At 43.8% G+C, this 27760-nt stretch overlaps 1 protein-coding gene across 2 annotated transcripts in view; it reads right to left on the minus strand.

Moving 5' to 3' along the window:
- TP73 (tumor protein p73) overlaps positions 1–27760 on the minus strand; it is a 230692-nt gene that overhangs the window by 15736 nt on the left and 187196 nt on the right. The window contains exons 1-6 of one of the 2 annotated variants that reach the window (XM_056795961.1): positions 15856–16335; positions 13049–13235; positions 12601–12716; positions 6500–6609; positions 4098–4240; positions 367–455 (exon numbers count right to left, since the gene is read on the minus strand). In XM_056795961.1, the coding sequence (XP_056651939.1) occupies positions 367–455; positions 4098–4240; positions 6500–6609; positions 12601–12716; positions 13049–13235; positions 15856–15882 (672 nt within the window). In that variant the 5' untranslated portion in view covers positions 15883–16335. Of the gene's footprint in view, positions 1–366; positions 456–4097; positions 4241–6499; positions 6610–12600; positions 12717–13048; positions 13236–15855; positions 16336–27760 lie in introns of those variants that run through there. The other variant, XM_056795960.1, reaches the window with a different exon arrangement.

Consider the following 27760-nt stretch of genomic DNA (forward strand, 5'->3'; position numbering starts at 1 on the left):
GTAGGTGTTGTATAAAAGCTAGTTATTATATTCCCTGGCACATAGTAGGTGTTATCTAAAAGCTAGTAATTATTATAGTGCCTGGCACATAGTAGGTGTTGTATAAAAGCTAGTTATAGTGCCTGGCGCATAGTAGGTATTATCTAAAAGCTAGTAATTATTATAGTGCCTGACACGTGGTAGGTGTTGTATAAAAGTTAGTTATTACAGTGTCTGGCACATAGCAGGTACATAAGGTATGCTTTCTGGGTTTGTTCAGTTGATTTTCCTGGTCTCAATCCCAAGCCCACAACTCTTCTTGACCAGGAGTCTTTCTTTCATCATCCCCTCCCTGGCCAGTGCTGGTGCCAGCAGGGAGCTACTCACAGGCATGTAGTATATTTCCTCATCCCCGTGTCTCCTCTTTTTCACATTGGCCACCAGGGCAGGGATGGCAGGCGGGCTTTGCTTGAATGCTAAAGTGAGACAGGGAGGACCATTCGTTAGCAAGGACAGTAGAGGAGTATGGACAGGGGAAGGGGAAGATGAGACGGGGAAGGGTGTATCAGCCATGGCAGTGGGGGTGGGAATCTGATAACAGTCTGCTAAGAGGGGCTCACTGTTCAATTCTCAAGAATATGTGCATCTTGGGGCAGCTGGGTGGCTCAGTGGATAGAAAGACAGACTTAGAGATGGGATGGTTCTGGATTCAAATTTGGCCTCAGTCACTTCCTAGCTGGGTGACCCTGGACAAGTCACTTAGCCCCCAATGCCCAGTCCTTACCGGTCTTCCGCCTTGGTGCCAATATACAGTATTGATTTTAAGATGGAAGGTGAGGGTTTAAAAAAGAATATACATACACACATCTATGTCTACATCTATCTATTAACATCCTCTTTGGGGGTGCAGCCAAGTCATCATTTCAATACTTAAACAATTTTTAAACTGATAAGTTATTTCAAGATTTGTGACACAGAAGTAAATTGTACCTTGGCCAGGCATGGATGGGTTTATGCTCAGGCTTACAGATACACACAAGAGGGAAAATACCCACAATGCACCACCCATGTGTCTGAAGATCATGGAAACAACTTCCAATATGTCGACTCAGATCCTTCTTCAGCCGCTCAGTCATGAATTAGGGGAAGGAGCTTTCCCCAAACTTCTGTGCCTTCAGAAAGCACCATTTGCAGCACTATGGCCATTCATATGGCACCAATTCTCAAATAGGTGAAGGATCCATGACTCCATTAACTCAGGGACTCCTGGCTTGGGAAGTCCCTCCACTGATAAAGACCTTAAACTATCTGTGGCTCAGCAGAGAAGTCCTAGAACTTTGCTTTTTCAGCATCATGGGGAGCCTCGTCTGGGGAAGTCTATGGGCCTCTTCCCAGAATAGTTTATAAATGCATAAAATAAAACATACCAAATTACACAGAAAACCAATTATGTTAAAATTCAGTTACCAAAAAAAAAAAATTGAATGCATAGCTTCTCCCAAGTCCTGGGTTCAGAACCCTTCTTTCAGTCTAGGGCCACACAACTAATAAAAAGGTTTCAAGGCTATAGTCATCATCTTTTTTTTTTTAAACCCTTACTTTCCATCTTAGAATCAATACTGTGCATTGGCACCAAGGCAGAAAAGTGGTAAGGGCTAGGCAATGGGGATTAAATGACTTGTCCAGGGTCACCCAGCTAGGAAGTATCTGAGGCTAGATTTGAACCCATAGTCTTTTTGACCCCAGGTCCTGGGCTCTCTGCTTTGTAGACATAAACACAAGTGGTCATTGACTGACTCCCTGGCCCTTCTGTACAAGATGGAATATGGTAGAATAGAAAAGAATCTGGAACCAGAAGTGGGTTCAAACCAAAAGTCTGTCACTACCTATTAACTTTAGGCAAATTATTTATACTCTTGAGACTCAGTTTCTTCATCTGTAAAATGGGAAGAGAGAACTAGATAAATTTTGCTCTACATCTATGAAATTCTAAGATCAATCCTCTCTGCTTTGGAAAGGTGAGTACATTGTCCTGTGAGAATATATGGGGTCCCTTTAAAGACCTACACCCTGGTTTTTCCTACTCCCCAGAAACAGGAGAACTCGGTTCGTACTGATCTCTCCATTCCCTATTCCTCAGTAATGCACCTGAACTCCCTCATAGAAAGAAATCTCCCACCTTCTGCTCCCAAAGCAGTGGAGCTGGAAGGGAGTCCAAAATTCTCCATCTGTAAGGCTTCAGTGTAGAGCAAACAGTACTTAGACAGCTCTGGGGGCCCTTCAATCCTAGATGTTCACCGTATTGGTGCCAGTCTTAGTGTGCATACACCAACAATTTAGTCTATTGTTGCTTAGAACACTAGCCTCCACCTCCCCGGGAGCAGGGACTGTAGAAGTGCACCATCATGGCCAGCTGGAATGGACTCCTAATAGGTCTCCATGACTCAAACCTTTCTTTCCCTTCTCCAATATACCTGCCATATAGCTGCCAAAATGATATGCCTAAAGATCTAACCATGTCACTCCTGTGCTCAATAAACTCCAGGGGCTCCCTATTATACACAAATATTATATAATATTATAATAATAAATGACCATTCTGCATAGGTCATATAATGAAGAGATGATATTATATATATATAGATATTTATATAATATGACATGGGATAATAATACATATTTGGTTTGGATCTATATTTTGCAAGTAAGGAACTTATCAAAGGAAGAAACACCTTCTATCTATGGCCTTCCTTCCTTCCTTCCTTCCTTCCTTCCTTCCTTCCTTCCTTCCTTCCTTCCTTCCTTCCTTCCTTCCTTCCTTCCTTCCTTCCTTCCTCTCTCCCTCTCCCCCTTCTTCCTTCCTTCCTTCCTTCCCTCCCTCCCTCCCTCTGTCCTTTCTTCTTTCCTTCCTTCCTTCCTTCTTTCCTTCCTTCCTTCCTTCTTCCTTCCTTTCTTCCCTCCCTCTGTCCTTCCTTCCTTCCTTCCTTCCTTCCTTCCTTCCTTCCTTCCTTCCTTCCTTCCTTCCTTCCTTCCTTCCTTCCTTCCTTCCTCATTCCCCTCCTCAATAAAGTAGTACCAATGTGCTTTGTCCCTATCCTTCCTTCCTCCCTCCCTCCCTTTCTTCCTTTCCATTCCCTTCTTTCCTTTCTGCCTTCCATAAATCTACAAATATGCACAATCTTTCCAATCCTTAAAAAAGAACCCAAACCTCATTAGATCCCATCATTCCCTCCAGCATCACTTTATTGCTTCCTTCTCTTTCCCAGTTAGACTCCTAAAGGAAGCTGCTTGCACTCTCACTACCTTCTCACCCTTTACCATTTGGCTTCCCATCTCAATCTTCAAATGAAGCTCCTTTGACCAGGCCACAAGTGAATTCTTCGTTGCTAACTCTCATACGCCTCTTCTTCTCCACTGAATCCAACACTCGTGGCTCATCCTATCTTTCTGATTCTCTCCCCTCTAGATGGTGGTGCCTCTCTTTGGTCTTTGCCCCCATTTTTCTGACATCTCCTCAGCATCCATTGCTGGATCATCATCTCTATGACATTGCCTAACTGTGGATGTGCCTCAAGGCTTGTGGTCCTGACAGGTCCTATTCTCATGAACCTTTCTTGGCTCGAGGGAGTCCAAGTCATCCTCAGTCAAACTCACCAGGGCTTTCAGAAGGCTGAGATTCTTTTGTCACCAGAAGTCTCTATTCTCAAATAAAACTGTTAAGACTCATCAGCTCCTGTGGATTCAACTGTCATTCAATGTACTCCCAAGTCTTCCATTTTCTTGGGCTCCAATCTCTTAAGTTCTTTTTTTCATCTTTCTTTTTTTAGATTTCTAAATCCTCACCTTCCATCTTAGAATCACTGCTGTGTATTGGTTCCAAGGCAGAAGAGCAGTAAGGGATGGACAATGGAGGTTAAGTGACTTGCCCAGGGTCACACAGTTAGGACAGATTTGAACCCAGGACCTCCCATCTCTAGACCTGGCTCTTCATCCACTGAGCCACCCAGCTGCCCCCATGAGTTCTATTTCATTTTGTCTTTGTATCTCTGATGCCTGGTATGAGGCTCCTTGAATGGAATCATTGAATTGAATCTTCCCACCAAAGGAGCTGGACTTACTGCGTTTGGTAGCATTCCCATTCTTGGCTGCACTCTCATTCAGAGCTTGCTGTTCCCGGTAATGATCTTCATCTGCTTTTCGGTCCCTGCCAGGACAGGCACAGATCCGACCCTCGAATGACCTCCGGCCAAGAACCTGCCCACTGCCAGACAAACAGAAGCAGCAACTTACCCGTGAGCATCCCTGAGGCATGGAGAAGGCAAGAATCTCCACACGCCAACAGCCCTCGTCTATACCCTTTGACTCCCTCCCTGCACAGATCCATGGATCAGAGTAAGCCATGATGATACCATTCTCGTGGTCTCTTCCTTCTAATTCTTTTTAGAGAAGGGAAGGGGCAGGGGTGGGAATCAACACGAGAATATCCAGCCTTGAAACAGTGAAATGATCCATTCTCCTTACCAAGAACAGAGAGCATCCAAACTCTCTCTTAGAGAATCTACGAGGATCACAGGAATGTAGCTCTCATGTTGGACAAGACCTTGGAGGTCCAAATCCAACCCCTTCTCTTTTACAGATGAGGAAACTGAGGCCTAGAAAGGTAATGGACTCGTCTAAGGTCACACAAGTGATAAGGGGCTGAGAAGAGAATTGGACTCTGGTTCTACCCAGGATTTGAGGTCTATTGTTCCAAAGTCAGTACTTGGGAGCTGTCCCCAGGAAGTCCATCATCCTTGTGACTGCAAATACTTGGAAGTACTTTATTTATTTATTTTACATTTTATTTAATTCGATTTGGAAGTACTTTAAAAATGCCTCCAATTGCAGAATTGTCTTCCATTCTGGGACAAAAAGAGAAACTAAGGAAAGCACATCATAGGTTTGTAAGAGTTGGAATGGATTTTCTGGAAAATCTAGTCCAAATTCCTCATTTTGGGGATGAGGGAAATGAGCTTCAAATGATACAGTCTAGACCAACAGGCAAAGAACCACGAGATTTTCAAGTGGGAAGGGACCTCTAAAATGATTCAGCATCATTTCATACAGAAGTGGAAACTGAGGCCCACAGAAGGAAGTTTGATAGTGGCAGAGGTGAAGTTCATTCAAAAACACATTCAGCCTGAGGTTCCCCTCCTGTTGTCTCACACTGCCTTTTCTTCCATGGCATCCCTCCCAAGGTATAGCTATTTGGGGAGGCAGTTTGGCACAGGGGATAGAGTAGTGTGTTGGAGTCAGAAAGACCTGGATTCAAATCCTGTCCCTGACACTACATGTGTGATTCTAGGTAAGTCGCTTAATCTCTCTGATCTTCAGTATTATGATCTATAAAATGGGGATAATATTATCACCTACTTCAAAAGGGGGTTGTGAGCACCAAATAACATAACTTTGAAAACCTTAAAGGAATAGTAACTGGTGTTGGGATTTCACTGGCACAGGCCCTGAGTTTGACACTTCTCACGTTGAGAACTTCCCTGCCAGGAAACTCCCTTCACCAATTCAGGGCTGCTACATCTCTGCAATTTATAGTCTAAAGTTGGCTGTGGCACTTGCTAAGGAAGGTTAAGTGTCTTGTCCAGAGCTACAGAGCCAGTATGTAGCAGAGGCTTTCTTGGCTTCCAAGTCAGCTGTCTATTCACTATTCCACACTGCTATATAAATATGAATTTTAAAATTATCATTATAATTACTGTCAAGAAGCCCTTGGATGTTTCCCTTACCCTCCTCATGGATACGACAAGATTATCTCTAGGGGATGGAAAGAAGGATGGAAGGAATCCTTTCCCCAAATTCATTAGAGAACCCTGATTTGAAGCCTCTCTCTTTGGACATAGGGTTATCTCCCAAATGAATGGCCTCAGGTTCTAATATAAGCCCTCAGCAATACCATCCCATCTAATCATGTCACACCATTCTATCCCATCCCATCCTATCCATCCCACCCCATCTAATCTCTTCTCATCTTTTCACTTCACCTCATTCCATCCCACCCCATCTTATTCCATCTCATCTCTTTTCATCTCATCCCATCCCATTCCATTCCATCCCATCTCTTCTTGTCGCACCTTATCCCATCTCATCCCTTCCCCTCAGACCCCATCCCACCCTATCCATCCCACCCCATTTTATTCCATCCTATCCCATCTCATCTCTTTTCATCCCATCCCATCCCATCCCATCTCATCTCTTCTCATTTATCTTATCCATCCCACCCCATATTATTCCATCTCATCTTTTCATCTCATCTCATCTGATTCCATCCCATACCATCTCTTCTCATCCCGCCTCATCCCATCTCATCCCTTCCATTCTATCCATCCCACCCCATCTTATTTCATCCTATCCCATCTCATCTCTTTTCATCCCATTCCATCCCATTCCATCCCTTCTCTTCTCATCCCACCTCGTCTCATCTCATCCTGACTCATTCCATCCAATCCCAGTTCCCCCGGTGACTCACTCTCTGGTCTCCAAGGTGATGATGATGAGGATAGGTCTCCGGTTCATGCCCCCCACACAGCTGCTGTTGCACATGAAGTTGTACAGGATGGTGGTGAATTCTGTCCCCACCTGTTCTCAGGAGAAAGGAAAAAGGCACAGGCCTAGAACCCAGCTGGAGCACTCTACAAAGTCCAAATTGCCTACTGAAATGGGTTGGGGCAGGAGATTCTTAGGGTCTAGGGGCAGGGCTGAAGGGATGCCTGAGGCTGTCCAAGTCATCCCCAGCCAAACTCAACTCTGGTTTTGGATAAATCTGGAAATCAGGAGCTCAGTTACCACTGGCCAAGTCACTTAATTCCAATTGTCTAGCTCTTACTGCTCAATACTTAGTATTGATTTTGAAACAGAAGAAAATGGTCTCAGACACTTCCCAGCTGTGTGACCCTGGGCAAGTCACTTAACCACCTTTTTGCCTGTCCCTTACCGCTCTTCTGCCTTGGAACCAATACATATAATTGTTTCTACAATGGAAGGTAAGGGTTAAAAAAAAAAAAGAATGTGAGCTCCCCAAGGGCAAGGCTTGCCTTTTTTTTTTTTGCTTAACAAATTTTATAGCACTTAGTAAGTGCTTAATAAATACTGGTTGCCTGCTTATCTGTTAGATAAATACTCCGTTTTTGAGATGCAAGTATAAAGTAAGTGGTATGGTTGTAAATAACTGCTTAGAATTCTCTAAAAGCTCCTTGGAAAAGCATATAAAGCACTAGATTACCCTGTAAACTGGAATTCTTGTGAAGTCAATCAACAGTCTTGTGGACTGTCAAGGAGAACTGGTATTAGTAGATAGTACCTTTAGTAATTGCTTGAGAAAGTAATATGCTTGTGTTTCTAATAGGTCTGACCCCCTAAAGCCCAAGAAGAAGGAACTCAAAAGTATTTAAGGAAGAAGAATAAAACTTGAGAGGCAGGGAAGGAGTGATTTAAGTTATTTGGTTCCACTATTTTCATGGTCCACATGTAAATATGTGCACCTAATGGGTCACATGTATGTGTGTCTGCATGTATAAGAAACTAAGTGGAATGGTGGATAAAGGGCTGGACCTAGAGTCAGGAAAACCTTACTTCATATCCAGCATCAGACATCTGCTGGTTGTGTGACTCTGGGTAAGTCACTTAATCTCTGTCTGCCTCAGTTTCCTTATATGTAAAATGGGGATAATTTACTTTGTGCCTTGTTGTGAGGATAAAATGAAGCAATATTTTTGAAGTGCTTTATGAGTGTGTATATTTTAGTGCATGCAGGAATCCGTGTCTCAAATATTATTCGACCTCTGTAGAAACAAAAAGATGGATATAGGATGTTTGCTTGATTCCCTGTGCCAAATCATGGAATCATACAATGACATAACTGGAAGGGCTCTAAAACAGAATATTGGAGTTGGGAGAACCCTTAGAATAGAGCAAGTCAGAGCTGGAAGAAACTTCAGAACAAATAAAGTCAAAGCAGGAAGAACCTGGAATATCAGAGTTGGGAGAACCTTAGAACACAGAATGTCAGAGCTTGGAAGGGCCCTTAAGATATGGAATGCCAACCAACTGGTCAATAAGCATTTATCAGGCCTTTATTACATGACAAGCTTTGGGGACACAAGAATGGAAAAAAACCCCAAGTCTTTCTCTCAAGGAGGTCATCATACAACATGGAAACAGACAAGCAAAATGCAAGCGAAATGACTTTAGAAGAAAAGGCTCAAGTGGCTTGGAGGGACCAGGAATGGTCTCCTGCAGAAGAAAGGATCTGAACTAAGTCTTAAGGAAAGACAAAAATTCTAGGAGGTGGAGAAGAGAGAATTCCAGGCATGTGGGACAGCCTAGGCCAAGGAGTAGGGAGATGGAGTGTCTTAAGCTAAGAACATCAGGTAGCCTAGTGTTGCTGGATCATAGAGTTGGAGAAAACAAACATTAGTAAGGGGTCGGGTTATGAAGAAAATGGTTTAATCCTGGAGATATCAAGGAGACCCTGGAACTGACCGAGATAGGGAAAGGTACGGCATAGGGGGAGGGATCCATGCTTCAGGAAGATGATCCCTTAGCAGCTGAGCAGCAGATGATTGGAGAAGGAGGGAAACTTAAAGCAGGGAGACCAGCCAGAAGGGGATTGCAATAGTCTAGGCAAGGGGCGATGAGGACCTGAACTTGAGTGGTGGCTCTTTGAGTGATGAGGGATGCTGTGAAAATGGTATAAAGGAAGGCTTGACAGGACTTGGCAACAGATCTGATCTAGGGGGAGAATGACAGGTATGAGTCAGAGATGATGCTAAAGTTGTCAGCCTGGGTGACTGGGAGGATGGAAGAATAGAAGAGAGAGGGTTTTTGGGGGAAGGGGGCTGAGTTCTCTTTTGAACACACTGACTCAATGACGTATTGAGTTTAAGATGCCTTAAGATGGGTTTTTCAGTTGTAAATAACTAATAGGAAGCTGGAGGCATAGGGCTGGATCTTAGAAGAGAGACTAGAAGCTGACTGACCTGGGAGTCATCTGTATAAGAACTCTGTATCATAGAATGTCACAGTTGAGAGGGATCTTAGAACACAGAAGACTGGGGCTGAGAAGGCTCTTCGAATGTAGCAATCTAGAGCAAGAAAGGATCCCATAATCTAGTACACAGAATGCAAAATCTGGAAGCACTCTCAGGACACAGAATATTAGAGTTGAAAGGGACATTAGAACAGAATGTCAGAGTTGGAAGGATCCTTAGAACCTAGAATGGTAGAACTCAGGGAGATCTTAGAAGATAGATTATCACGACTGGGAGAGATCTTAGAGCTGGAATATCAGAAGTAGGAGAGATTTTAGAGCTAGAATATCAGGACTGGGAGAGATCTTAGAGGTAGAATATCAGGACTGGGAGAGATCTTAGAGCTAGAATATCAGGACTGGGAGAGATCTTAGAGCTGGAATATCAGGACTGGGAGAGATCTTAGAGCTGGAATATCAGAAGTAGGAGAGATTTTAGAGCTGGAATATCAGGACTGGGAGAGATCTTAGAGCTGGAATATCAGGACTGGGAGAGATCTTAGAGCTGGAATATCAGGACTGGGAGAGATCTTAGAGCTGGAATATCAGGACTGGGAGAGATCTTAGAGCTAGAATATCAGGACTGGGAGAGATCTTAGAGCTGGAATATCAGGACTGGGAGAGATCTTAGAGCTGGAATATCAGAAGTAGGAGAGATTTTAGAGCTGGAATATCAGGACTGGGAGAGATCTTAAAGATGGAATATCAGGACTGGGAGAGATCTTAGAGCTGGAATATCAGGACTGGGAGAGATCTTAGAGCTGGAATATCAGGACTGGGAGAGATCTTAGAACTGGAATATCAGAAGTAGGAGAGATCTTAGAGCTGGAATATCAGGACTGGGAGAGATCTTAGAGCTGGAATATCAGGACTGGGAGAGATCTTAGAGCTAGAATATCAGGACTGGGAGAGATCTTAGAGCTGGAATATCAGGACTGGGAGAGATCTTAGAGCTGGAATATCAGAAGTAGGAGAGATTTTAGAGCTGGAATATCAGGACTGGGAGAGATCTTAAAGATGGAATATCAGGACTGGGAGAGATCTTAGAGCTGGAATATCAGGACTGGGAGAGATCTTAGAGCTGGAATATCAGGACTGGGAGAGATCTTAGAGCTGGAATATCAGAAGTAGGAGAGATTTTAGAGCTGGAATATCAGGACTGGGAGAGATCTTAAAGATGGAATATCAGGACTGGGAGAGATCTTAGAGCTGGAATATCAGGACTGGGAGAGATCTTAGAGCTGGAATATCAGGACTGGGAGAGATCTTAGAGCTGGAATATCAGAAGTAGGAGAGATTTTAGAGCTGGAATATCAGGACTGGGAGAAATCTTAGAGCTGGAATATCAGGACTGGGAGAGATCTTAGAGATGGAATATCAGAAGTAGGAGAGATTTTAGAGCTGGAATATCAGGACTGGGAGAGATCTTAGAGCTGGAATATCAGGACTGGGAGAGATCTTAGAGATGGAATATCAGAAGTAGGAGAGATTTTAGAGCTAGAATATCAGGACTGGGAGAGATCTTAGAGCTGGAATATCAGAATTGGAAGAGATTTTGAAATATAGAATACCAGAGGTAAAAGGGGCTTTAGATACCAGGCTATTAGACCCAGAAGAACCTTTAGACTATAGAATGTCAGCTCTGGGAGGAGGCTTAGATTATAAGACACTAGAGCTCTAAGGATCTTATAACTAACTAGTAGACTCTTTAAGTTATCATCTACCACAAGGAATTCCTGCCTCCCAGGAATTTCAAAGGCAGAGAAGAGAAACCAAGAAGAAACTTGACGAAGACCATATAATGAGTTAATAGCAGAATTGAGACTAAGCTCCAAGCCTCTGGATTCTCTGGCCTGATCCTTTGGGCTTCCTGGGACTCTGGAATGGAATCTGAAAGAACCAGGTTCTAACCTCATACCTCCAGTACTTCCTAGCTCTATAACCAGGGGCAATCACTTACCATCAGTTTCCTCATCATGTAAAATGTGGATAATTGAGAGCACTTACTCCGCAGGGTTGTTGGGGGGTCCAGTGAGATAATGAATGTAAAATGCTCTGCAACTCTTTTTTTTTTTTTTTAAGCTTTACTTTCTGTCTCAGTAATGGTTCTAAGACAGAAGGGCAAGGACTAAGCAATGGGGATTAAGTGACTTGCCCAGGGTCACACAGCTGGGAAGTGTCTGAGGCCAGATTTGAATCCAGGTCCTCCTGACTCCAAGCCTGGTGCCCTATCCACCTAACTGCCTCCTCTACAAGTCTTAAAGTGCTTTTACTATTGTTTTCATTCCTCCCCCACCTTGGGAAACTGGCTGGGAAAGCAATGCCCAGTCCTAAGTGTGCTATGCCAACAGAGACCACTAGAGGGAGAGCTAGGTCTTATTTGGAAGCTTGTAGGACTTGGGAATTGGAAGAGCCCATGTGAGGTCAGTTCTCTCATTTTACAGAGAAGGAAACTGAGGCAGAAACCATGGAAAAGACTTGTCATTAGTTGCTCAGTTAATTAGTGGTTGATACTTAAACCCAAGTCTCTTTTCTACTACTGCCTCCTCCCCATTCCCATCTCTCCTTTGCCCCCACTTTCTCAGCACTAAAAATACTCTTTGAGCTCTTTTTGGAGGAAGCTGGGATAGAAAGTGGGTGATGTTTTTTTCTCCTTGAGGGATCCCCTGATCCATCAGGGATCAACAGTTTTTGTGCGTAGGAGGGGAGTCAGAGAACACCCCGATCATATGGCCCATGTACTGTCATTAATGGCGGAGTCAGAACCAACAGGTATATTTTCAGATCTGTTCTCTTTATTTTTGTTAAATCTCTTTTTTAAAAAATGTATGGCACCAACATGTGGTTTAAGGGAAAGTTTAGGTCATTGTAGTTTACTTTGGTTTTATTTTAGGGAGGGAGAAATAATATCTTTAATATAAGTCCATCTTTTGGACTTTATTAAAAAAACATTAATTCACAAGAACCCTGTGACCCCAGGCAGATCACTTGGCCCCTGTTTGCCTTAGTTTACCCAACTATAAAATGGGATCATACCTATTTCTCAGGGATGCTGTGAGGATCGAATGAGATAATATTTTTAAAATTTGTAAATTTTTTTTTATAAATTACATTTACATTTTTTTTGGTAATTTGTAATGTAGAAATGTAATTATAAAATTATATTTACAAATGTAATTTGTAAAACTATGCTCCTAAAGAAGCATCAAGTAGTAGGAACTACAAAAATGCTTCTTCCCTTTTCCCCTTTCCTATACATCATGGATTCTAGACCCATCACCATCACAGCAGGTTTTTCTGTTGATGCTTTCCATCTTGTCAGTGTCTTTCCTAAAATGTGGTCCCTGAGAGATAAAGAAGCGCACGAGGATGGCATGAGAGAAGAAGCAGGGTTGTTTAGCTCTTGAAAGGGAAGGCAACAAGGGCTGGCTCAGATGGAAGCCACAGGCACTCCAGTGAGATCTAAGGTGGATATTCTTGCTGGAATATAGTCTTTAAGCTTTTGGGTCTTTGGAGCAGGAGACGAAGGTCATACGGCTTACCTGGGGTGGCTCATAGGGTACCATCACACTCTGTCGCCCGGTGACAGGATCGTCCACATACTGAGAGAGGTTGCTGCCTTCCACTCGGATGAGGTGGCTTGCTGGGGCTGACTGTCCTGCCGGGAGAGCTCAGAGTCAGCAGGAGCATCCCCTCCAATCCTGGACCCATCATTCTATCGCCTACCTGCATTCCCTTTCCAATGAGCATCCCCCCCCATTAGAATATAAGCTCCCTGAGAGGAGAAACTCTTCTTTACTTCAACTTGAGGGCCAGTCCAGTGCCATGCCTATACTAAGCATGAAACCTTGCAGTTTGTCACTAGGTACTCAAGAGCCATTCTCTGAATTGAATCACTCATCTTTGCACCCTCCATGGTTGTGAATAAAGGTTCCTCTTCCCCCTGGGTGGTGGGGTACCCTAGGGGGAGCCGGGAGCATCCCCCCTCACCTTCATTGAAGTCTCTACCAAGCTCATGATTGGGACAGCGCTTCACCACTTCAGTCACGTGCTCTGCTTTTTTATAGACGGGCATTGCCCGGATGACGGTGCCAGGCGGAGGGGGTGTGGAGACCTTGATCTGGATGGGGCATGTCTTCGCAATCTGGCAGTAGAGTTTCTTCAGCAGTGGTGAGTACTGTAAAGGAGAAGCAGGTCAGAGCTGAGGTGGGGGGTCTTGGCAAGAGAGGGAAGAGAATAGGAGGTGGAACTGGAACTCCCAGCATGGGATGCTGGACTTAGAAGGGGCTGGTGTCACTTGCAGTCTTTCAATAGCATAGAAAAGGTCTTCTTACAAAGGGGGGAAGGAGTGCCAGGGAAGACTCTGAGTAGGAGAAACCGGGCTTTGAGGAAAGCTTAGGGAATCACCAAGAGGTGGGCATGTAGTACAGTCATGGAAAGGGCAAAGGCTCATGGGGAGGTGGAAGGTGGATCTTGGGAATAACTGACAGGCAGGTTGATCAGGAGAAGGGGAAAATGATGGGGTACAGGATAGAGAATCATAGACAAGAAGAAGGGAAAGAGAAGAGGAGTTCACATGATGCTGCATATATGGGTGGTAGTCAACAAAGATTGAGGATTTCTCCAGCAATTTCAAATGCACACTTGATAATTCCTATACCCTTTGAATCTGGGCTCTTAAGATTCCATCCAAGTCCTAGATCTCCAGCTAAAACTGTAAGCCTTTCCAGGTAGGGATGACAGCTGCTGTTTCATTTGTTCTCTCAAATGTGGTTCAAACAGTGCTCAACAGAATAGATTCTTCCTAAGGCAGAGGGTTTGAACCTGCGTCCATAGACTGGAGTGGCAAACCACTGCAGTATCCTTGCCAAGAAAACTCCAAAGTGGGGTCACAGAGTCAGACATGTCTGAAATGACTGAACAATAGCAACCATGGGGGGGGGGAGAGAGACAGAGACAGAGAGAGACAGAGACAGAGAGACAGAGAAGAGAGAGACAGAGACACAGAGAGAGAAGAGAGAGACAGAGAGACACAGAGAGAGAGAGAGATACAGAGAGAGGGAGAGAGAGAGAGGGAAGGAGGGGGGAAGGAGAGGGAAAGGGAGGGAGGGAGACAAAGAGAGACAAAGACAAAGAAAGAGGAGAGAGAGACAGAGAAGGAGGGAGACAGAGACAGAGACAGAGACAGAGAGACAGAGAAGAGAGAGACAAAGAGAGACAGAGAGAAGAGAGAGACAGAGACAGAGAGACAGACAGAGAGAAGAGAGAGACAGAGAGAGAGACATACAGAGAGAGGGAGAGAGAGAGGGGGGAGGAGAGGGGGAAGGAGAGGGAAAGGGAGGGAGAGAGACAAAGAGACAAAGACAAAGAAAGAGGAGAGAGAGGGAAAGGGAGGAAGAGAGACAAAGAGACAAAGACAAAGAAAGAGGAGAGAGAGACACACACACACAGACAGAGACAGAGAGACAGAGAGAAGAGAGAGACAGAGACAGAGAGACAGAGAGAGAGAAGAGAGAGACGGAGAGAGAGACACAGAGAGAGGGAGAGAGAGAGAGGGAGAGAGAGGGAAGGAGGGGGGAAGGAGAGGGAAAGGGAGGGAGGGAGACAAAGAGAGACAAAGAGACAAAGACAAAGAAAGAGGAGAGAGAGACAGAGAAGGAGGGAGAGAGAGACAGAGAGAGAGAGAGAGAGAGACAGAGAAGAGAGAGACAAAGAGAGACAGAGACAGAGAGCCAGAGAGAAGAGAGAGACAGAGACAGAGACAGAGAGACACAGAGAGAGAAGAGAGAGACAGAGAGAGACACACAGAGAGAGAGACATACAGAGAGAGGGAGAGAGAGAGGGAAGGAGAGGGGGAAGGAGAGGGAAAGGGAGGGAGAGAGACAAAGAGACAGACAAAGAAAGAGGAGAGAGAGAGAGAGACAGAGAGACAGAGAGACAGAGAGAGACACACACACAGAGAGAGAGAGAGAGAGACAGAGAGAGAGAGAGAGAGAGAGAGAGAGAGAGAGACAGAGAGAGAGACAGAGAGAGAGAGAGAGAGAGAGAGAGAGAGGAAGAGAGAGAGAGAGAGAGAGATGGATAACTACTTCTTTTTTTAAAACCCTTTCCTTCCATTTTAGAATCAATACTGTATATTGGTTCCAAGAAAGAAGAACACTAAAGGGCTATGCACGGGAGGTTAAGTGGCATGCCCAGGGTCTACTTAGGAAATGTCTGAGGCCAGATTTGAATCCAGGATCTCCCATCTCTGGGCTTGGCTCTCCATCCACTGAGCCACCTGGGTACTTACCAACTACTTCAATATAAATTGTAATTCTGTGGGTTTTCTTTTGTACATTTAACTACATTATTCTGAAAAGTGGTCCATAGGCTTCACCAAAGGGGTCCATCAAACACACACACACACACACACACACACAGACACACACACACACACACACAAATACAAGCACATGGTTAAGAATTTCTGTATCAAGAACCTGATAAATAGAAATGAATCAGGAATGAGTCACAGATTCTCAGGGATGGGAGGGACCTCAGCAGATATCCTGCCCAATTTGTACATGAACAAAAAACCCCCCTCAAAAGCAGCTCCAGCAAATGACCATCCCACACTGCCGAAAAGACCTCCAGTGGTAGAGGACCTGGTTCCCAAGGGATCCCCCTGCACTCTTGGACAGCTCCCCATATTAGGGAGTTTTTCCTTTCCACAGAGCTGAAGTGTTTCTGACTTCTACCCATTGCTCCGGGTCCTGCCCTCTGAGGTGCCACCCAATCTCTAATCCCTCGCTCACATTGAGATACCTGAAGACAGTCATCATTTCCAACCTCCACAAACCCAGCTCAAAGTCTTTGTTCTTCAGGAACGGAATCCGAGACACCTAATCTGAATCCCGGGAACATCCAGCATGTCTAAAGCTCTATTCTCTGGCTTCTATCCCCTAATTCTTCTCCTCCTCCTTCTCTATCTTACTGTAGCAGCTGGAATTTCACATCTGTATCATTTGTGAGGAGAAGCCTTAACACTGCCCACTAAGTCCTTTGAGCTTTTCAAGTAAAGGGATTGGGTGCTTTTTGGGGGGAAGCAGGGTTGTCCCCAACATGCTCAAACAGGCAGTCTTTTCTGAGGGATCCCAAATATTCACCCGGAGTGCCGGGAGCTGTTCCGTTCCAGTTGGCCCCTCGAGTGGATTTGCTGAGACAAGTCAGGCTGAAGTACCTAAGAATGAACAATGAGAAGACCTTTTTCCGGGGTTCGGGTGAACCCCACTTTAAAAAGGCCCATCAGTGTAGAGTGCAAAGACTTTTTTTCTTGAATTCTCTCTTTCCCTTTGGCCTTTTCCTTCCTATTAATTCTGCAAAACAATTAATCTATCCATCTATCCATCTAACAAACAAACACTGCCAGGAGAACTTGTGTTGACTAGAGCCTTTGGAGGGGTGTGGTGTCCACAGGGTGCAGGGATTATTATCTAACAGCTAGATGGTATGGTGGATAGATAGTTGGGCCTGGTGTCAAACTCATTTTCCTGGGTTCAAATTTGGCCTCAGATGCTTACTAGCTGTGTGATCCTGGGCAAGTCACTTCACCCTTTTGCTTCAATTTCCTCATTTTTAAATCTGGCCTTTATTAGCTGTTTGACCCTGGGCAAGTCACTTCACCCTTGTAAAGATAATTTTCACAATCCCCCCTGATTTTGTTAGACTAAGTATCTTCATTGTTAAAATCAGGAAATAGCTAAATCCAATCTTCACACCCTCTTTGTTTCAGTTTCCTCAGGTTTAAATCTGGTCTTTACTAGCTGTATGACCCTGGGCAAGTCACTTCACCCTCTTTGCTTCAGTTTCCTCAGGTTTAAATCTGGTCTTTACTAGCTGTATGACCCTGGGCAAGTCACTTCACCCTCTGCTTCAATTTCCTCAGGTTTAAATCTGGTCTTTACTAGCTGTGTGATCCTGGGCAAGTCATTTGACTCTGTTTACCTCAATCTCCTCAGGTTCAAATCTGGTCTCAGACACATAATAGTTGTAAGTAATCCTAGGCAAGTCCCTTCACCCTGTTTGCCTCAGTTTCCTCTTCTGGAAATGAGCTGGAGAAGAAAACAGCAAACCACTCCAGTATCTCTGCCAGGAAAACTCCAAATGAGGTTACAAAGAATGAGATAAAACTGGTTTGCCTCAGTTTCCTCATCTGTAAAGTAAGCTGGAGAAGGAAATGGCCAACCACTCCAGTGTCTCTGCCAGGAAAACCCCAAATGGAGTCACAAAGAGTCAGATGTTCCTGAAATGACTGAACAACAGTTATTAACATACACTGATCCATCTGGATTTAGTTCCTTCCCTCTACTCCATCCTAGTGGACTTTCCTGCGACCAAAGGAGAGGGCTGACCCATAAATTCATAGAATAATAGACTGTCCAGTCTATAAGGAACCTCAGAGAACATCTAGCCTAACCCCTTAATTTTACAAAGGGGGGAAACTGAGTTTGGGAGATGCTAAGTGACTTGCCCAAGACGACATAAGCAGCACGTGGCAAAGCTGGGATTCAAAGGGACTTCAGAGCATTCAGCATCATCTTCTTCATCATCTCTAACATGGTCCACAGCACCTGCACTGTCTACATCTGTGGCTATGAAAGCTGAAGCCACAGGTGATGAGGCTGGAGGTTTGGTTACAGCCACTGAAGTGCTGGAGGAAGGCACTAAAAATGCCCCGGCTAAGGAGATGCCTGTGATTAGAGCCCGAGAAGCTGTAGAGACCCCCGAGGCCCCAGCCCAGCCACTGGGGTGCAGTCAGATGCCATCCAACATGGGCCATCCCGATGGCATTTTTAGAGCTGCAGTTAGAGCCTGGCCTGCTCCACATCCGGCCAGGCGAGGACGTCTCCACTTTTGGCACCGATGGCCACACCCAGACTTTCTCCATCGTCCCGTTACCCAGGGACACGGAGACTGATGAAACTGACGAGGCGGGAGGGTGCAGTGAGGGGCTCCGTGGTTGGAGGTGGGAAGGTGGGGATGAGGGAGGACAGTCAGAAGTCACTCAATGACTTGTGTTCGCATGCTCTGTGACGTCGCGGCTTAGGTGCTGCACGGTGGAGCGGGCTGAGACACGCTGGGCCGTGTTCAGTCATGCAGGGGAGCTCTCCACGCGGAGAAGGCTCTTCTCCCAGCTGAATGCCAGGTGTCATTTGGCAAACATTGCTCTGATTTTTACTCCTATTTTCTACTTTGTAGGCACCGGCGTGCAGTTCTTAAATTCTTATAAGTGTGTCAATCATCCAGAGTTTCTGTTATATATGTGATGAGCTGGCTTAAGTCTCAGAGATGGGGCTCCACTCTTCTGGTGAAGATAGTATGGGACACTTCCTAGCTGTGTGACCCTGGGCAAGTCACTTCACCTCCATTGCCTAGCCCTTACCATTCTTCTGCCTTAGAACTAACACACAGTATGGATTCTAAGATGGAAGGGAAGGGTTTTTAATTAAAAAAAAAAAGATAGTAAGGGAATGGGGTGCATATAGGTGGCTTAGTGGATTGAGAGCCAGGCATAGAGATTGGGGGGGGGGGCGATCCTGGGGTCAAATGTGGATTCAGATATTTCCTGGGCAAGTCATTTAATGCCCATTGTCTGGTCCTTATACAGTACTGATTCTTTTTTTTTCTTTTTTAAACCCTTATCTACTGTGTATTGGCTCCAAGGCAGAAAGGTGGGAAGGGCTAGGCAATGGGGATTAAGCGACTTGCCCAGGGTCACCCAGCTAGGAAGTATCTGAGGTCAGATTTGAACCGAGGACCTCTCATCTCTAGGCCTGGCTCTCAATCCACTGAACTACCCAGCTGTCCCCTATGGTACTGATTATAAAACAGAAGTTAAGGAGAGGGGGAGAGAGAGAGAGAGAGAGAGAGAGAGAGAGAGAGAGAGAAAGAGAGAGAAAGGGAGGGAGGGAGGGAGAAAGGAAGGAAGGAAGGAAGGAAAGAAGGAAGGAAGGAAGGAAGGAAGGAAGGAAGGAAGGAAGGAAGGAAGGAAGGAAGGAAGGAAGGAAGGAAGGAAGGAAGGAAGGAAGGAAGGAAGGAAGGAAGGAAGGAAGGAAGGAAGGAAGAAAGGAAGGAAGGAAGAAAGGAAGGAAGGAAGGAAGGAAGGAAGGAAGGAAGGAAGGAAGGAAGGAAGGAAGGAAGGAAGGAAGGAAGGAAGGAAGGAAGGAAGGAAGGAAGGAAGGAAGGGAGGGAGGGGAGGGAGGGAGGGAGAGGAGGGAGGGAGGGAGGGAGGAAGCAAGAAAGGAAGGAAGAAAAAGAGAAAGAAAGGAAGGAAGGAAGAAAGAAAGAGAGAGAAAGAAATAAGGCAAGAAAGAAAGAAAGAGAAAAAGGGGGTCGCATTATAGTTATGAAATTGTCAATCAGGATATCGTTCGTGCAGCCCCTCACTTGTGCTTAGTGATATATAGAGAAATCATCATTGGCATTTGTGACTCCTATAATCTGGAGAGAACAAAAAGACCATTTGAAAGTTGGCTTTCACTCAACAAATATAGCAGGGACGTATATCTAAGTCTAAAAATACTTGTGAAATATCAAATTTTACTATTAGCAGTAAGACTTATTCCACAGGGGCAGCTAGGTAGCACAGTAGATACAGTGCCAGACATAAAGATGGGCAAACCTGGGTTCAAACCTGATCTCAAAACTTCCTAGCTGTGTGACCTTGGGCAAGTCACCTAACCCCAATTATCTAGCTCCTGGCACTCTTCTGTCTGAGAATTGATACTGATAAAGGTAAAGGTTTATTTTAAAAAATTAAAAAACATTCCACAGAGACAACCACATGAATGCAAAGTAGCAGAAACTTTGGCTGTGGATGAAGAAGATGAATCTAATCAATAAGCAATATGCTTTGTTAGGTGCCTACTATGTGCCAAGCATTGGGATATAAAGAAGACAAAAGAGTCCCTGCTTTCAGGAAGCTTACAGTCTATTTGAGAATGCAATAAGGAAATGACAATGGATAATTACGATACAGACAGGGTAAACCAGAGATAGTGTCACAGGGAAAGCTCTAGGGGAAGCTCATAGGGAAAGCTCTGAGATTAAGGATGATTAGGAAAGGCATCTTGCAAATGGTAGGATTTTAGCTTAGGCTTGAAGGAAGCCCAGGGGCAAAGATGAGGAAGGAGAGAATTCCAGGTATGGGAGAAAGTCAGAGAAAATGCCAGGTATTAGAAAATGGAGCATCTTGTGGGGGAGAAGAGCAAGGAAGCCAATGGTTGGGGAGGAAGGTAGAAATTCTCATATCATAATGCTTAAAGTCAGTCTGACAAGGCAGGAGACCAACAAGGGGCAGTTTCCTGCATCTCCAGCAACTTTTCTATATTCAGATCTCTTAATAAACTAACTATTTGACTCACCCTTATTTAGTGTCTGCTGTGTTAGGAGCCTGAGACACAGAGATAAAAACACAAAAGATCCTTATTTGGAAGCTGAACAGTCTTAAACGGTCGTCTGTGTAATTATCTTAGCTCTAAACCAAGGAAAGTTTTTAGCTTTTATACTAAAAGGACAGAATCCCCTACACAAAGGCATGGACACATTCAAAACTTGGAACTTCTCTTGAGAAACAATGGGTGAAAAATATTCTTGGATTATCTGTGAGAACCCAAAAGTGGTCACTCTGACACTAGCATTATAACCTGAATAGAAAATGCTACTGTTTTATTTGTAACACAAAAGCTGGCTTCAAAGGAAAGAATTTAATTCTAAGAAATAAAAATATAAGCTAACCACTGGTTAGTCTTTCCCCCTCCCTTCTTCTAAACCCTCACCTTCCATCTTAGAATTAATACTGTGCATTGGTTCCAAGGCAGAAGAGTGGTATGGGCTAAGCAATGAGGTTAAGTGACTTGCCCAGGGTCACACAGCTGGGAAATGTCTAAGGCCAAATTTGAACTCATGTCCTCCCAGATCTAGGCTTGACTTTCTATGCCCTGAGCTACCTAGCTGCTCCCCTACTGGTTAGTTTGAGATTTTTTCCTTACCACCTCATCTTACCTATTCTAGTTTGTCATAAGCTTATAAGTGACCCTCAAGTCAAGTCTTCTTGACACCAAGCCCAGGACCCTCCCTACCCATTGTATCAGTCAGCCTTTTTACTCATGAAGGGCACTGAATGCTCACTGTGGGTACCAGCACAGGGACACTTAACCTGCATTCGGCAGCCTCCTTCTATCTTTGAGCCAGCTCTCAGCCCTTCAGCAGAGTCCACAAAGCATGGGGAAAAGCTTTCTGGAGATACAATCTAGAAAAGTTGCACACAAATTAGATGTGTGAATGGAGGATTGTTTTTAAAAGAGAGACCAGACCTGGAATCAGGAGGATCTGTGTTCAAATCTAGCCTCAGATACATCCTAGGTGTGTGACCCTGGGCAAGTCACTTAACTCCTATTGCCTAGCTCTTACCACTTTGCCTTGGAACCAATACACAAACTCTAAGACTGAAGGGGTAGTAAATAAACAAACAAATGAATAAATGAATAAACAAGCAAACAAACAAATAAATAAATGAGAGAAACCTAAGTTATTGAAAGGAACCTGGTATAGGACCTTTCTGCCAGGTAGAAAAAAACAGAGGATTATAAAAATCAGGGTTGGAAAAGATAGCTAGGTATCCTTTCTTCTAATCTAGTCTTCTTTTTAAATCTTAATCCAACGTTCTCATTTTACAAATGGAGAAACTGAGGCATGGGGCATAGAAGTGACTCCCTCAGTGTCACACAAGCAGAAGGCACCATGGAGAACATCTAGCTCACACTCTCGTTTTACAGGTGGGGAAACTGAGGTCTAGAGCACAGAAATAGATCCTGCAAGTCACACAAGTATCCTAGGGTTGTAGATTTAGATAGATGGTACCATAGAGGACATCTAGCTCACTCTTATTTTACAGATGGGGAAACTGAGGTCCAGAACACAGAAATGGCTCCTGCAATGTCACACAGGTATCCCAGGGCTATAGATAGATAGATGGTACCATAGAGGACATCTAGCTCATTCTCTCATTTTACAAATGGGGAAGCTGAGGCTCAAAGAGATTGTGACTTGCTTAAAGTCACATGAATACTTATCATAGGTCCAGAGCTTTCAAGCTAAAAAGGATCTTAGAATATATGTAGCCCAATTCCCTCATTTTACAGAAAAAGGGAACTGAGGCCCAAGGAGCAAAAGTGACTCATCTAAAAGTGCATAGGAGGCAGCACAACCAGAATTCTATCTAGGTCCCCTGACTCCCTTTTTCCACTGTCTCTAAGTAAAACCTCTCAGAGCATTAATGGCTAGAAGGAGCCTAGAAGCTATCTAGTTCAACATTCTCCTTTTCAATCCAAGAAAATAAGAGTCAGTGTCAAGATGATTTGCCCACAGTCACTCTAGCAGGAAATGATAAGACCCAGAATTTGAACTCAGACCCCCAGAATCTAAATCCAGCATTCAGATTTCCATGGAAGCAATGCAAAAATCATGTCTAATCCAAGAGATGAGAGATAGGATGAAGGAACAGAGAGATTCCTGGCCAGGAAGCCAGGATACCTGAATTTGAACCCCAGCTCCAAGATTCATTAACTTTTTAGCCTGGGACAGTTACTTAACCAAGAATCACAAATTTGTGAGGAAGATGAGAAGGAAAGTTGGAGATGTCCTGAGGAACCCAACCTCCTCATTTTACAGAAGGGGAAACGGAGGTTCCAGGAAATCAAGTCCAAGGTTACACCTTTGAACCTAGGTTTCCTCATTTGTAAGAAAGGCAACGAGGTGGCACAGCAGATACAGGGCCCTGACCTGAAGAAAGGAAGATCTGGGTTCAAATCCAGCCTCAGACACTGGGTGATCCTAAGTCACTTCACACTGTTTGCCTCAGTTTCCTCCTCTGTAAAATGATCTGGAGACAGAAATGGCAAACCACTCCAGTATCTGATAAGAAAACCCAAATGGGGTTATGAAGAGTCATACACAACTGGTTTGCCTCAGTTTCCTCATCTGTAAAATCAGTTGGAGAAGAAAATGGTGAACCATTCTGACATCTTTGCCAAGACAATTTCAAACGAAATAACAGAGACAGACATGACTGAAACAACTGAACAACACTGAAAGAAGAGAATGTAGTCTGGGGAATAGAAAGCAGAACTTAAAGAGTTCAGAGATCTGGTTTCTAATTCTGCCTCTGATCTTTACTAGTTACATAGTCCTGGGTGGGTCACTCAACCTTCTTTCATTGCTCCTTGTATAATGAAATGAATTGCATTCCCAGCCCATCTGTATAATGGGAATAATGCAATGGGATAAACATTTATTAAGCACCTAATGCATACCTGGCACTGTGCTAATATTAACTCACTCACCTGATCCTTGCAACAACCCCAAGGGAGGTGCTATTATGATCTTCATTTTTCTGTTGTTTAGTCATTTTCAATTGTCTTTCACTTCTGTGGCCCAATTTGGGGTTTTCTTGGCCAAGATACTGGAGTGCTTTGCCATTTCCTTCTCTAACTCATTTTACCGATGAGGAAACTGAGGCAAACAGGATTAAGCGACTTATTCAGGTTCACACAGCTAAGATCCTGGAGTAGTTTGCAACTACCTTCTCCAGCTCATTTGATTGATGGAGAAACTGAAGCAAACAGGAGTCAGTGATTTGTCCAGGGTTACACAGCTAAGATACTGGTTTGCCATTTCCTTCTCCAGCTCATTTTACAAATGAGGAAACTGAGACAAATGAGACAAAGTGACTTGCCTTGAGTCACAGAGCAAAGATTTTGGAGTGATTGCCATTTCTTTTCCAGCTCATTTGACAGATGAGGAAACTGAGGCAAACTAGTTGTATCCAACTCTGTGACTCTATTTGGGGTTTTCTTGGCAGAGACACTGGAGTGGTTTGCCATTTCCTTCTCCAGATCATTTTACAAATGAGGAAACTAAGGCAAATGAGACAAAGTGACTTGCCCAGGGTCACACAGCTACTGTCAGATCACAATCTGGAGTTGAATTCAAGTCTTCTTGTATTACTTATTCATAATATTATAAAACTAAGATGTAAATACTCAGCAATCCTCTTAAAAATCCCTATAGAAATGTCAATTCCTAATTATTCAGGTTAAAGGCAATGTGGTGTGATAGAGAGCTGGTCTTGGAACTAGGATAGACCTGAGTTCAAGTCTTTCTCCATGACACATACTGACTGACTCTGGAAAAGTCACTTACCTCTCAGTGTTTTATATCAGTGGTGTCAAACTCAAAAAGACACCAAGGAAGGGGACAGCTAGGTACTCAGTAGATTGAGACCCAAATCTGGAGATGGGAGGTCCTGAGTTCAAATTTGGCCACAGACACTTCCTATATGTGTGACCTGGGGCAAGTCACTTAACCCCAATTGCCTACCCATTATCTTCTCTTTTACCTTAGAACTGAGTCTTAGTATTGATGCGAAGACAGAAGGTAGAGTTTTAAAAAATAAGACATAGTGGCCACTATACAATCCATAAAAATCCCTGGAGGCGGCAATGTAACATCATTGATGATTTATTGTATTTTTATTTTATTGAAGATTTCTCAATTATAATCTGGTCTTGGCTGTATTTGGGAGAGCTGTGGGTCCAATGTGGCCCTAGGGCTAAGGGTTGGAAACCTTTGCTGAGCTGCAGGTAAGGTTCTCTTCAATCCCCTGCATTGGTAGAGAGAGTTTCCTATCCCTAAAATGTTTTATTATTTTTTAAAGAAATATTAAAATGAATTAATATTAAAATTGCTTAAATTTTAAAATAAAGAATATAATAAGTTATCATTTGTTATTGTTCCTTGTACAGTGAAATGCTTGAAAGATTTTCTTGGCAAAGATATTGAAGTGGTTTGGCATTTCCTTCCCCAGATCATTTTACAGATGAGGAAACTGAGGCAAACAGAGCAATAATTTTAAAAATAAATAATAAAATATATTTAATATTTTAATTAAGTTTTTATCATGGCTTTTATACCTTCTTGACTCTATCTACTGAGCTGTTTTAAAGCACAGTCTTCTAGGTATCATTCCTTCATTCAACAAACCTTTCCTGAAGACCTAGTGTGTTCCAGGTCTTAGGTTATTCTAGGAAGACTTCCTAGAGGAAGTCTCTGGAAGGAGCAATCACAGATGAGTCTGGGTTAAGCCTTCTGCCAGCATCTAAACCTTTTTTCCTTAAGATGCTGAAATAGCCCTGGAATTTTGTTTGTACAAATCTCTAGCCTGGATTCAAACAGGAGCGGCTGTTATCTCCCAAAAGGGCTTAATTTTTATGACTTCCCAGGCACAGCCACTTTCTGAAGAAAGAACCGGAGACATTACTTACAGTCAGTGTAAACACCCGGATCCACAGGAAACACAGCCCTGGGGTATGAGTGTAAGGGGGAAGAGAGGGGGAGGTACTGAAGGGGAGATTGGGAAACCCAGGGGAAGAGCAAAGTGTCTCCCACTGGAGGCTCTCCCCTTGGGGACTAGCATGCAGGAGGAAGAGAGTTAATGACTACAGGGCTGGCCAGGAGAGAATTTCCCTGATTGAGGTGGAGATGGGGTGGGGAGCATACTATAAGAGCAAGAACTTGGATCTGGAGTCAGAGGACCCAAGTTCAAATACTGCCTCAACTATGTGAACTGGGCAAAACTGCTATTATATGTTGGAAAGTGTGTTGGATTTGGTATCAGAAAGACCTCAGTTCAAATCCCATGCTAATTGCATGACTGTCACTCAGCCCCTCTAGAACTCAGTTTACTCATCTGTTAAAAGTGGGGATGTATAGTTTGGACTAAACAAATAACCTATAAACCAGTATTAGCTCTTAATTTATGATCACAAGATTTAATTTCCTTATTTCATATTCTTATATTCTTTATTTTATATTCTTAAATTCTAACTTAAATTCTTTGAGACTTAGTTTTCCTGTTTCCAAATTGTAGTGGTTGAGGAGAAAGGCAAATGAATATTTTCTAGGACTAAGTTCATATATTAAGCCCACTAACTGTACCAGGCACTGTCCTAGGTGCTGGAGAAACAAAATCTTGAAATATCTTGAAATTTCTTGACCCCCCCTGCTTATTGAAATCCTTTTTTTCCTTCAAGGCCTATCGGGTACCAGCTCTTCCTCTTCCTCCTCCTCCTCCTCCTCTTCCTCCTCTTCCTCCTCCTCCTCTTCCTTCTTCTTCTTCTTCTTCTTCTTCTTCTTCTTCCTTCTTCTTCTTCTTCTTCTTCTTCTTCTTCTTCTTCTTCTTCTTCTTCTTCTTCTTCTTCTTCTTCTTCTTCTTCTTCTTCTTCTTCTTCTTCTTCTTCTTCTTCTTCTTCTTCTTCTTCTTCTTCTTCTTCTTCTTCTTCTTCTTCTTCTTCTTCTTCTTCTTCTTCTTCTTCTTCTTCTTCTTCTTCTTCTTCTTCTTCTTCTTCTTCTTCTTCTTCTTCTTCTTCTTCTTCTTCTTCTTCTTCTTCTTCTTCTTCTGTTGCTATGTTTGCCCTGTCCCATACACTTAGTCATAGTTAAATTACAATTAATTTTTTTTGGTGTGTGAATGTTCATTGCTTTCCTCTTCCCCAAAGTATGACCAAAATGAACATTTTTACCATAATCCATAAGAGCTGCAAAGCAAGGGAGTAATAAAGGGGACTTTGGAAATAGTCTTGATATAGAAGCAGAGACCCATTAGCTGTAATTTCAGCTCCACCAGTAAACAAACTCTGTGACTGTGGGAAAGCTTCTTTCCCACTCAGGACCTCAATTACCCTACTGGGAAATGCTGAGGTCACCCTACCTGGAATATTGTTCATCTTTTTTTTTTAAACCCTCACCTTCCGTCTTGGAGTCAATACCCTGTATTGGCTCCAAGGCAGAAGAGTGGTAAGGGCTAGGCAATGGGGGTCAAGTGACTTGCCCAGGGTCACACAGCTGGGAAGTGTCTGAGGCCAGATTTGAACCTAGGACCTCCCATCTCTAGGCCTGGCTGTCAATCCACTGAGCCACCCAGCTGCCCCCCTATTGTTCATCTTTTATCTTGAAGAGGACCAGTGACATTATGGAGTGATGCCTTGGCTTGCATGTGAATTGGATTTAAATGAGGCAGAGTTATACAAAGTTGTTCGCCTCATTCTCTTGTCCAGTCATGGAAGTCCAGTGGTAAGACAAAAGGCAGGATGACTGGTCATGGCCAAGGATGCAATGGATAACTGCAGCATCTTTAATGTCTCACTGGACTCTAGGCACTGCATGGTGCCCACTTCAGCTGCCTTCATGGCTGTTAGAACAATTTATTCTCAACCATCCATTCTGCCATGGAAGTCTTCCCATGCCTGGGGTAGACCTTCCCCTAACTTATCAAAAAGGTTTAAGGTCTGTCAGTTACTGCTTGGAGAGGACTAGCCCCTCTTGTATGAGGGCTTGCTGAGCCCTTTCAGGGCTGCTCATCGTCTTTTGGTGTCTACCTGGTGCCCAACTCTCACCTGTGGCTCCAAGAAGCTGTAGCATGCACAGTGGCCACACTTCAGTACAACAATCTCGACAAACAGGCTAAACCAGGTAAAACCTACCAGGAATTTCCACCCCTCCGAGGTTAATGACAGAAAGGTCACGTAAATACCAATAAACCGATGGTTGCACTTTCAGGAGATAGAAAAATAGGGAAACAAATTGGACGCCTATGGAAATGAT

Source organism: Monodelphis domestica, chromosome 4, assembly GCF_027887165.1.
Source record: "Monodelphis domestica isolate mMonDom1 chromosome 4, mMonDom1.pri, whole genome shotgun sequence".
NCBI lineage: Eukaryota > Metazoa > Chordata > Mammalia > Didelphimorphia > Didelphidae > Monodelphis > Monodelphis domestica.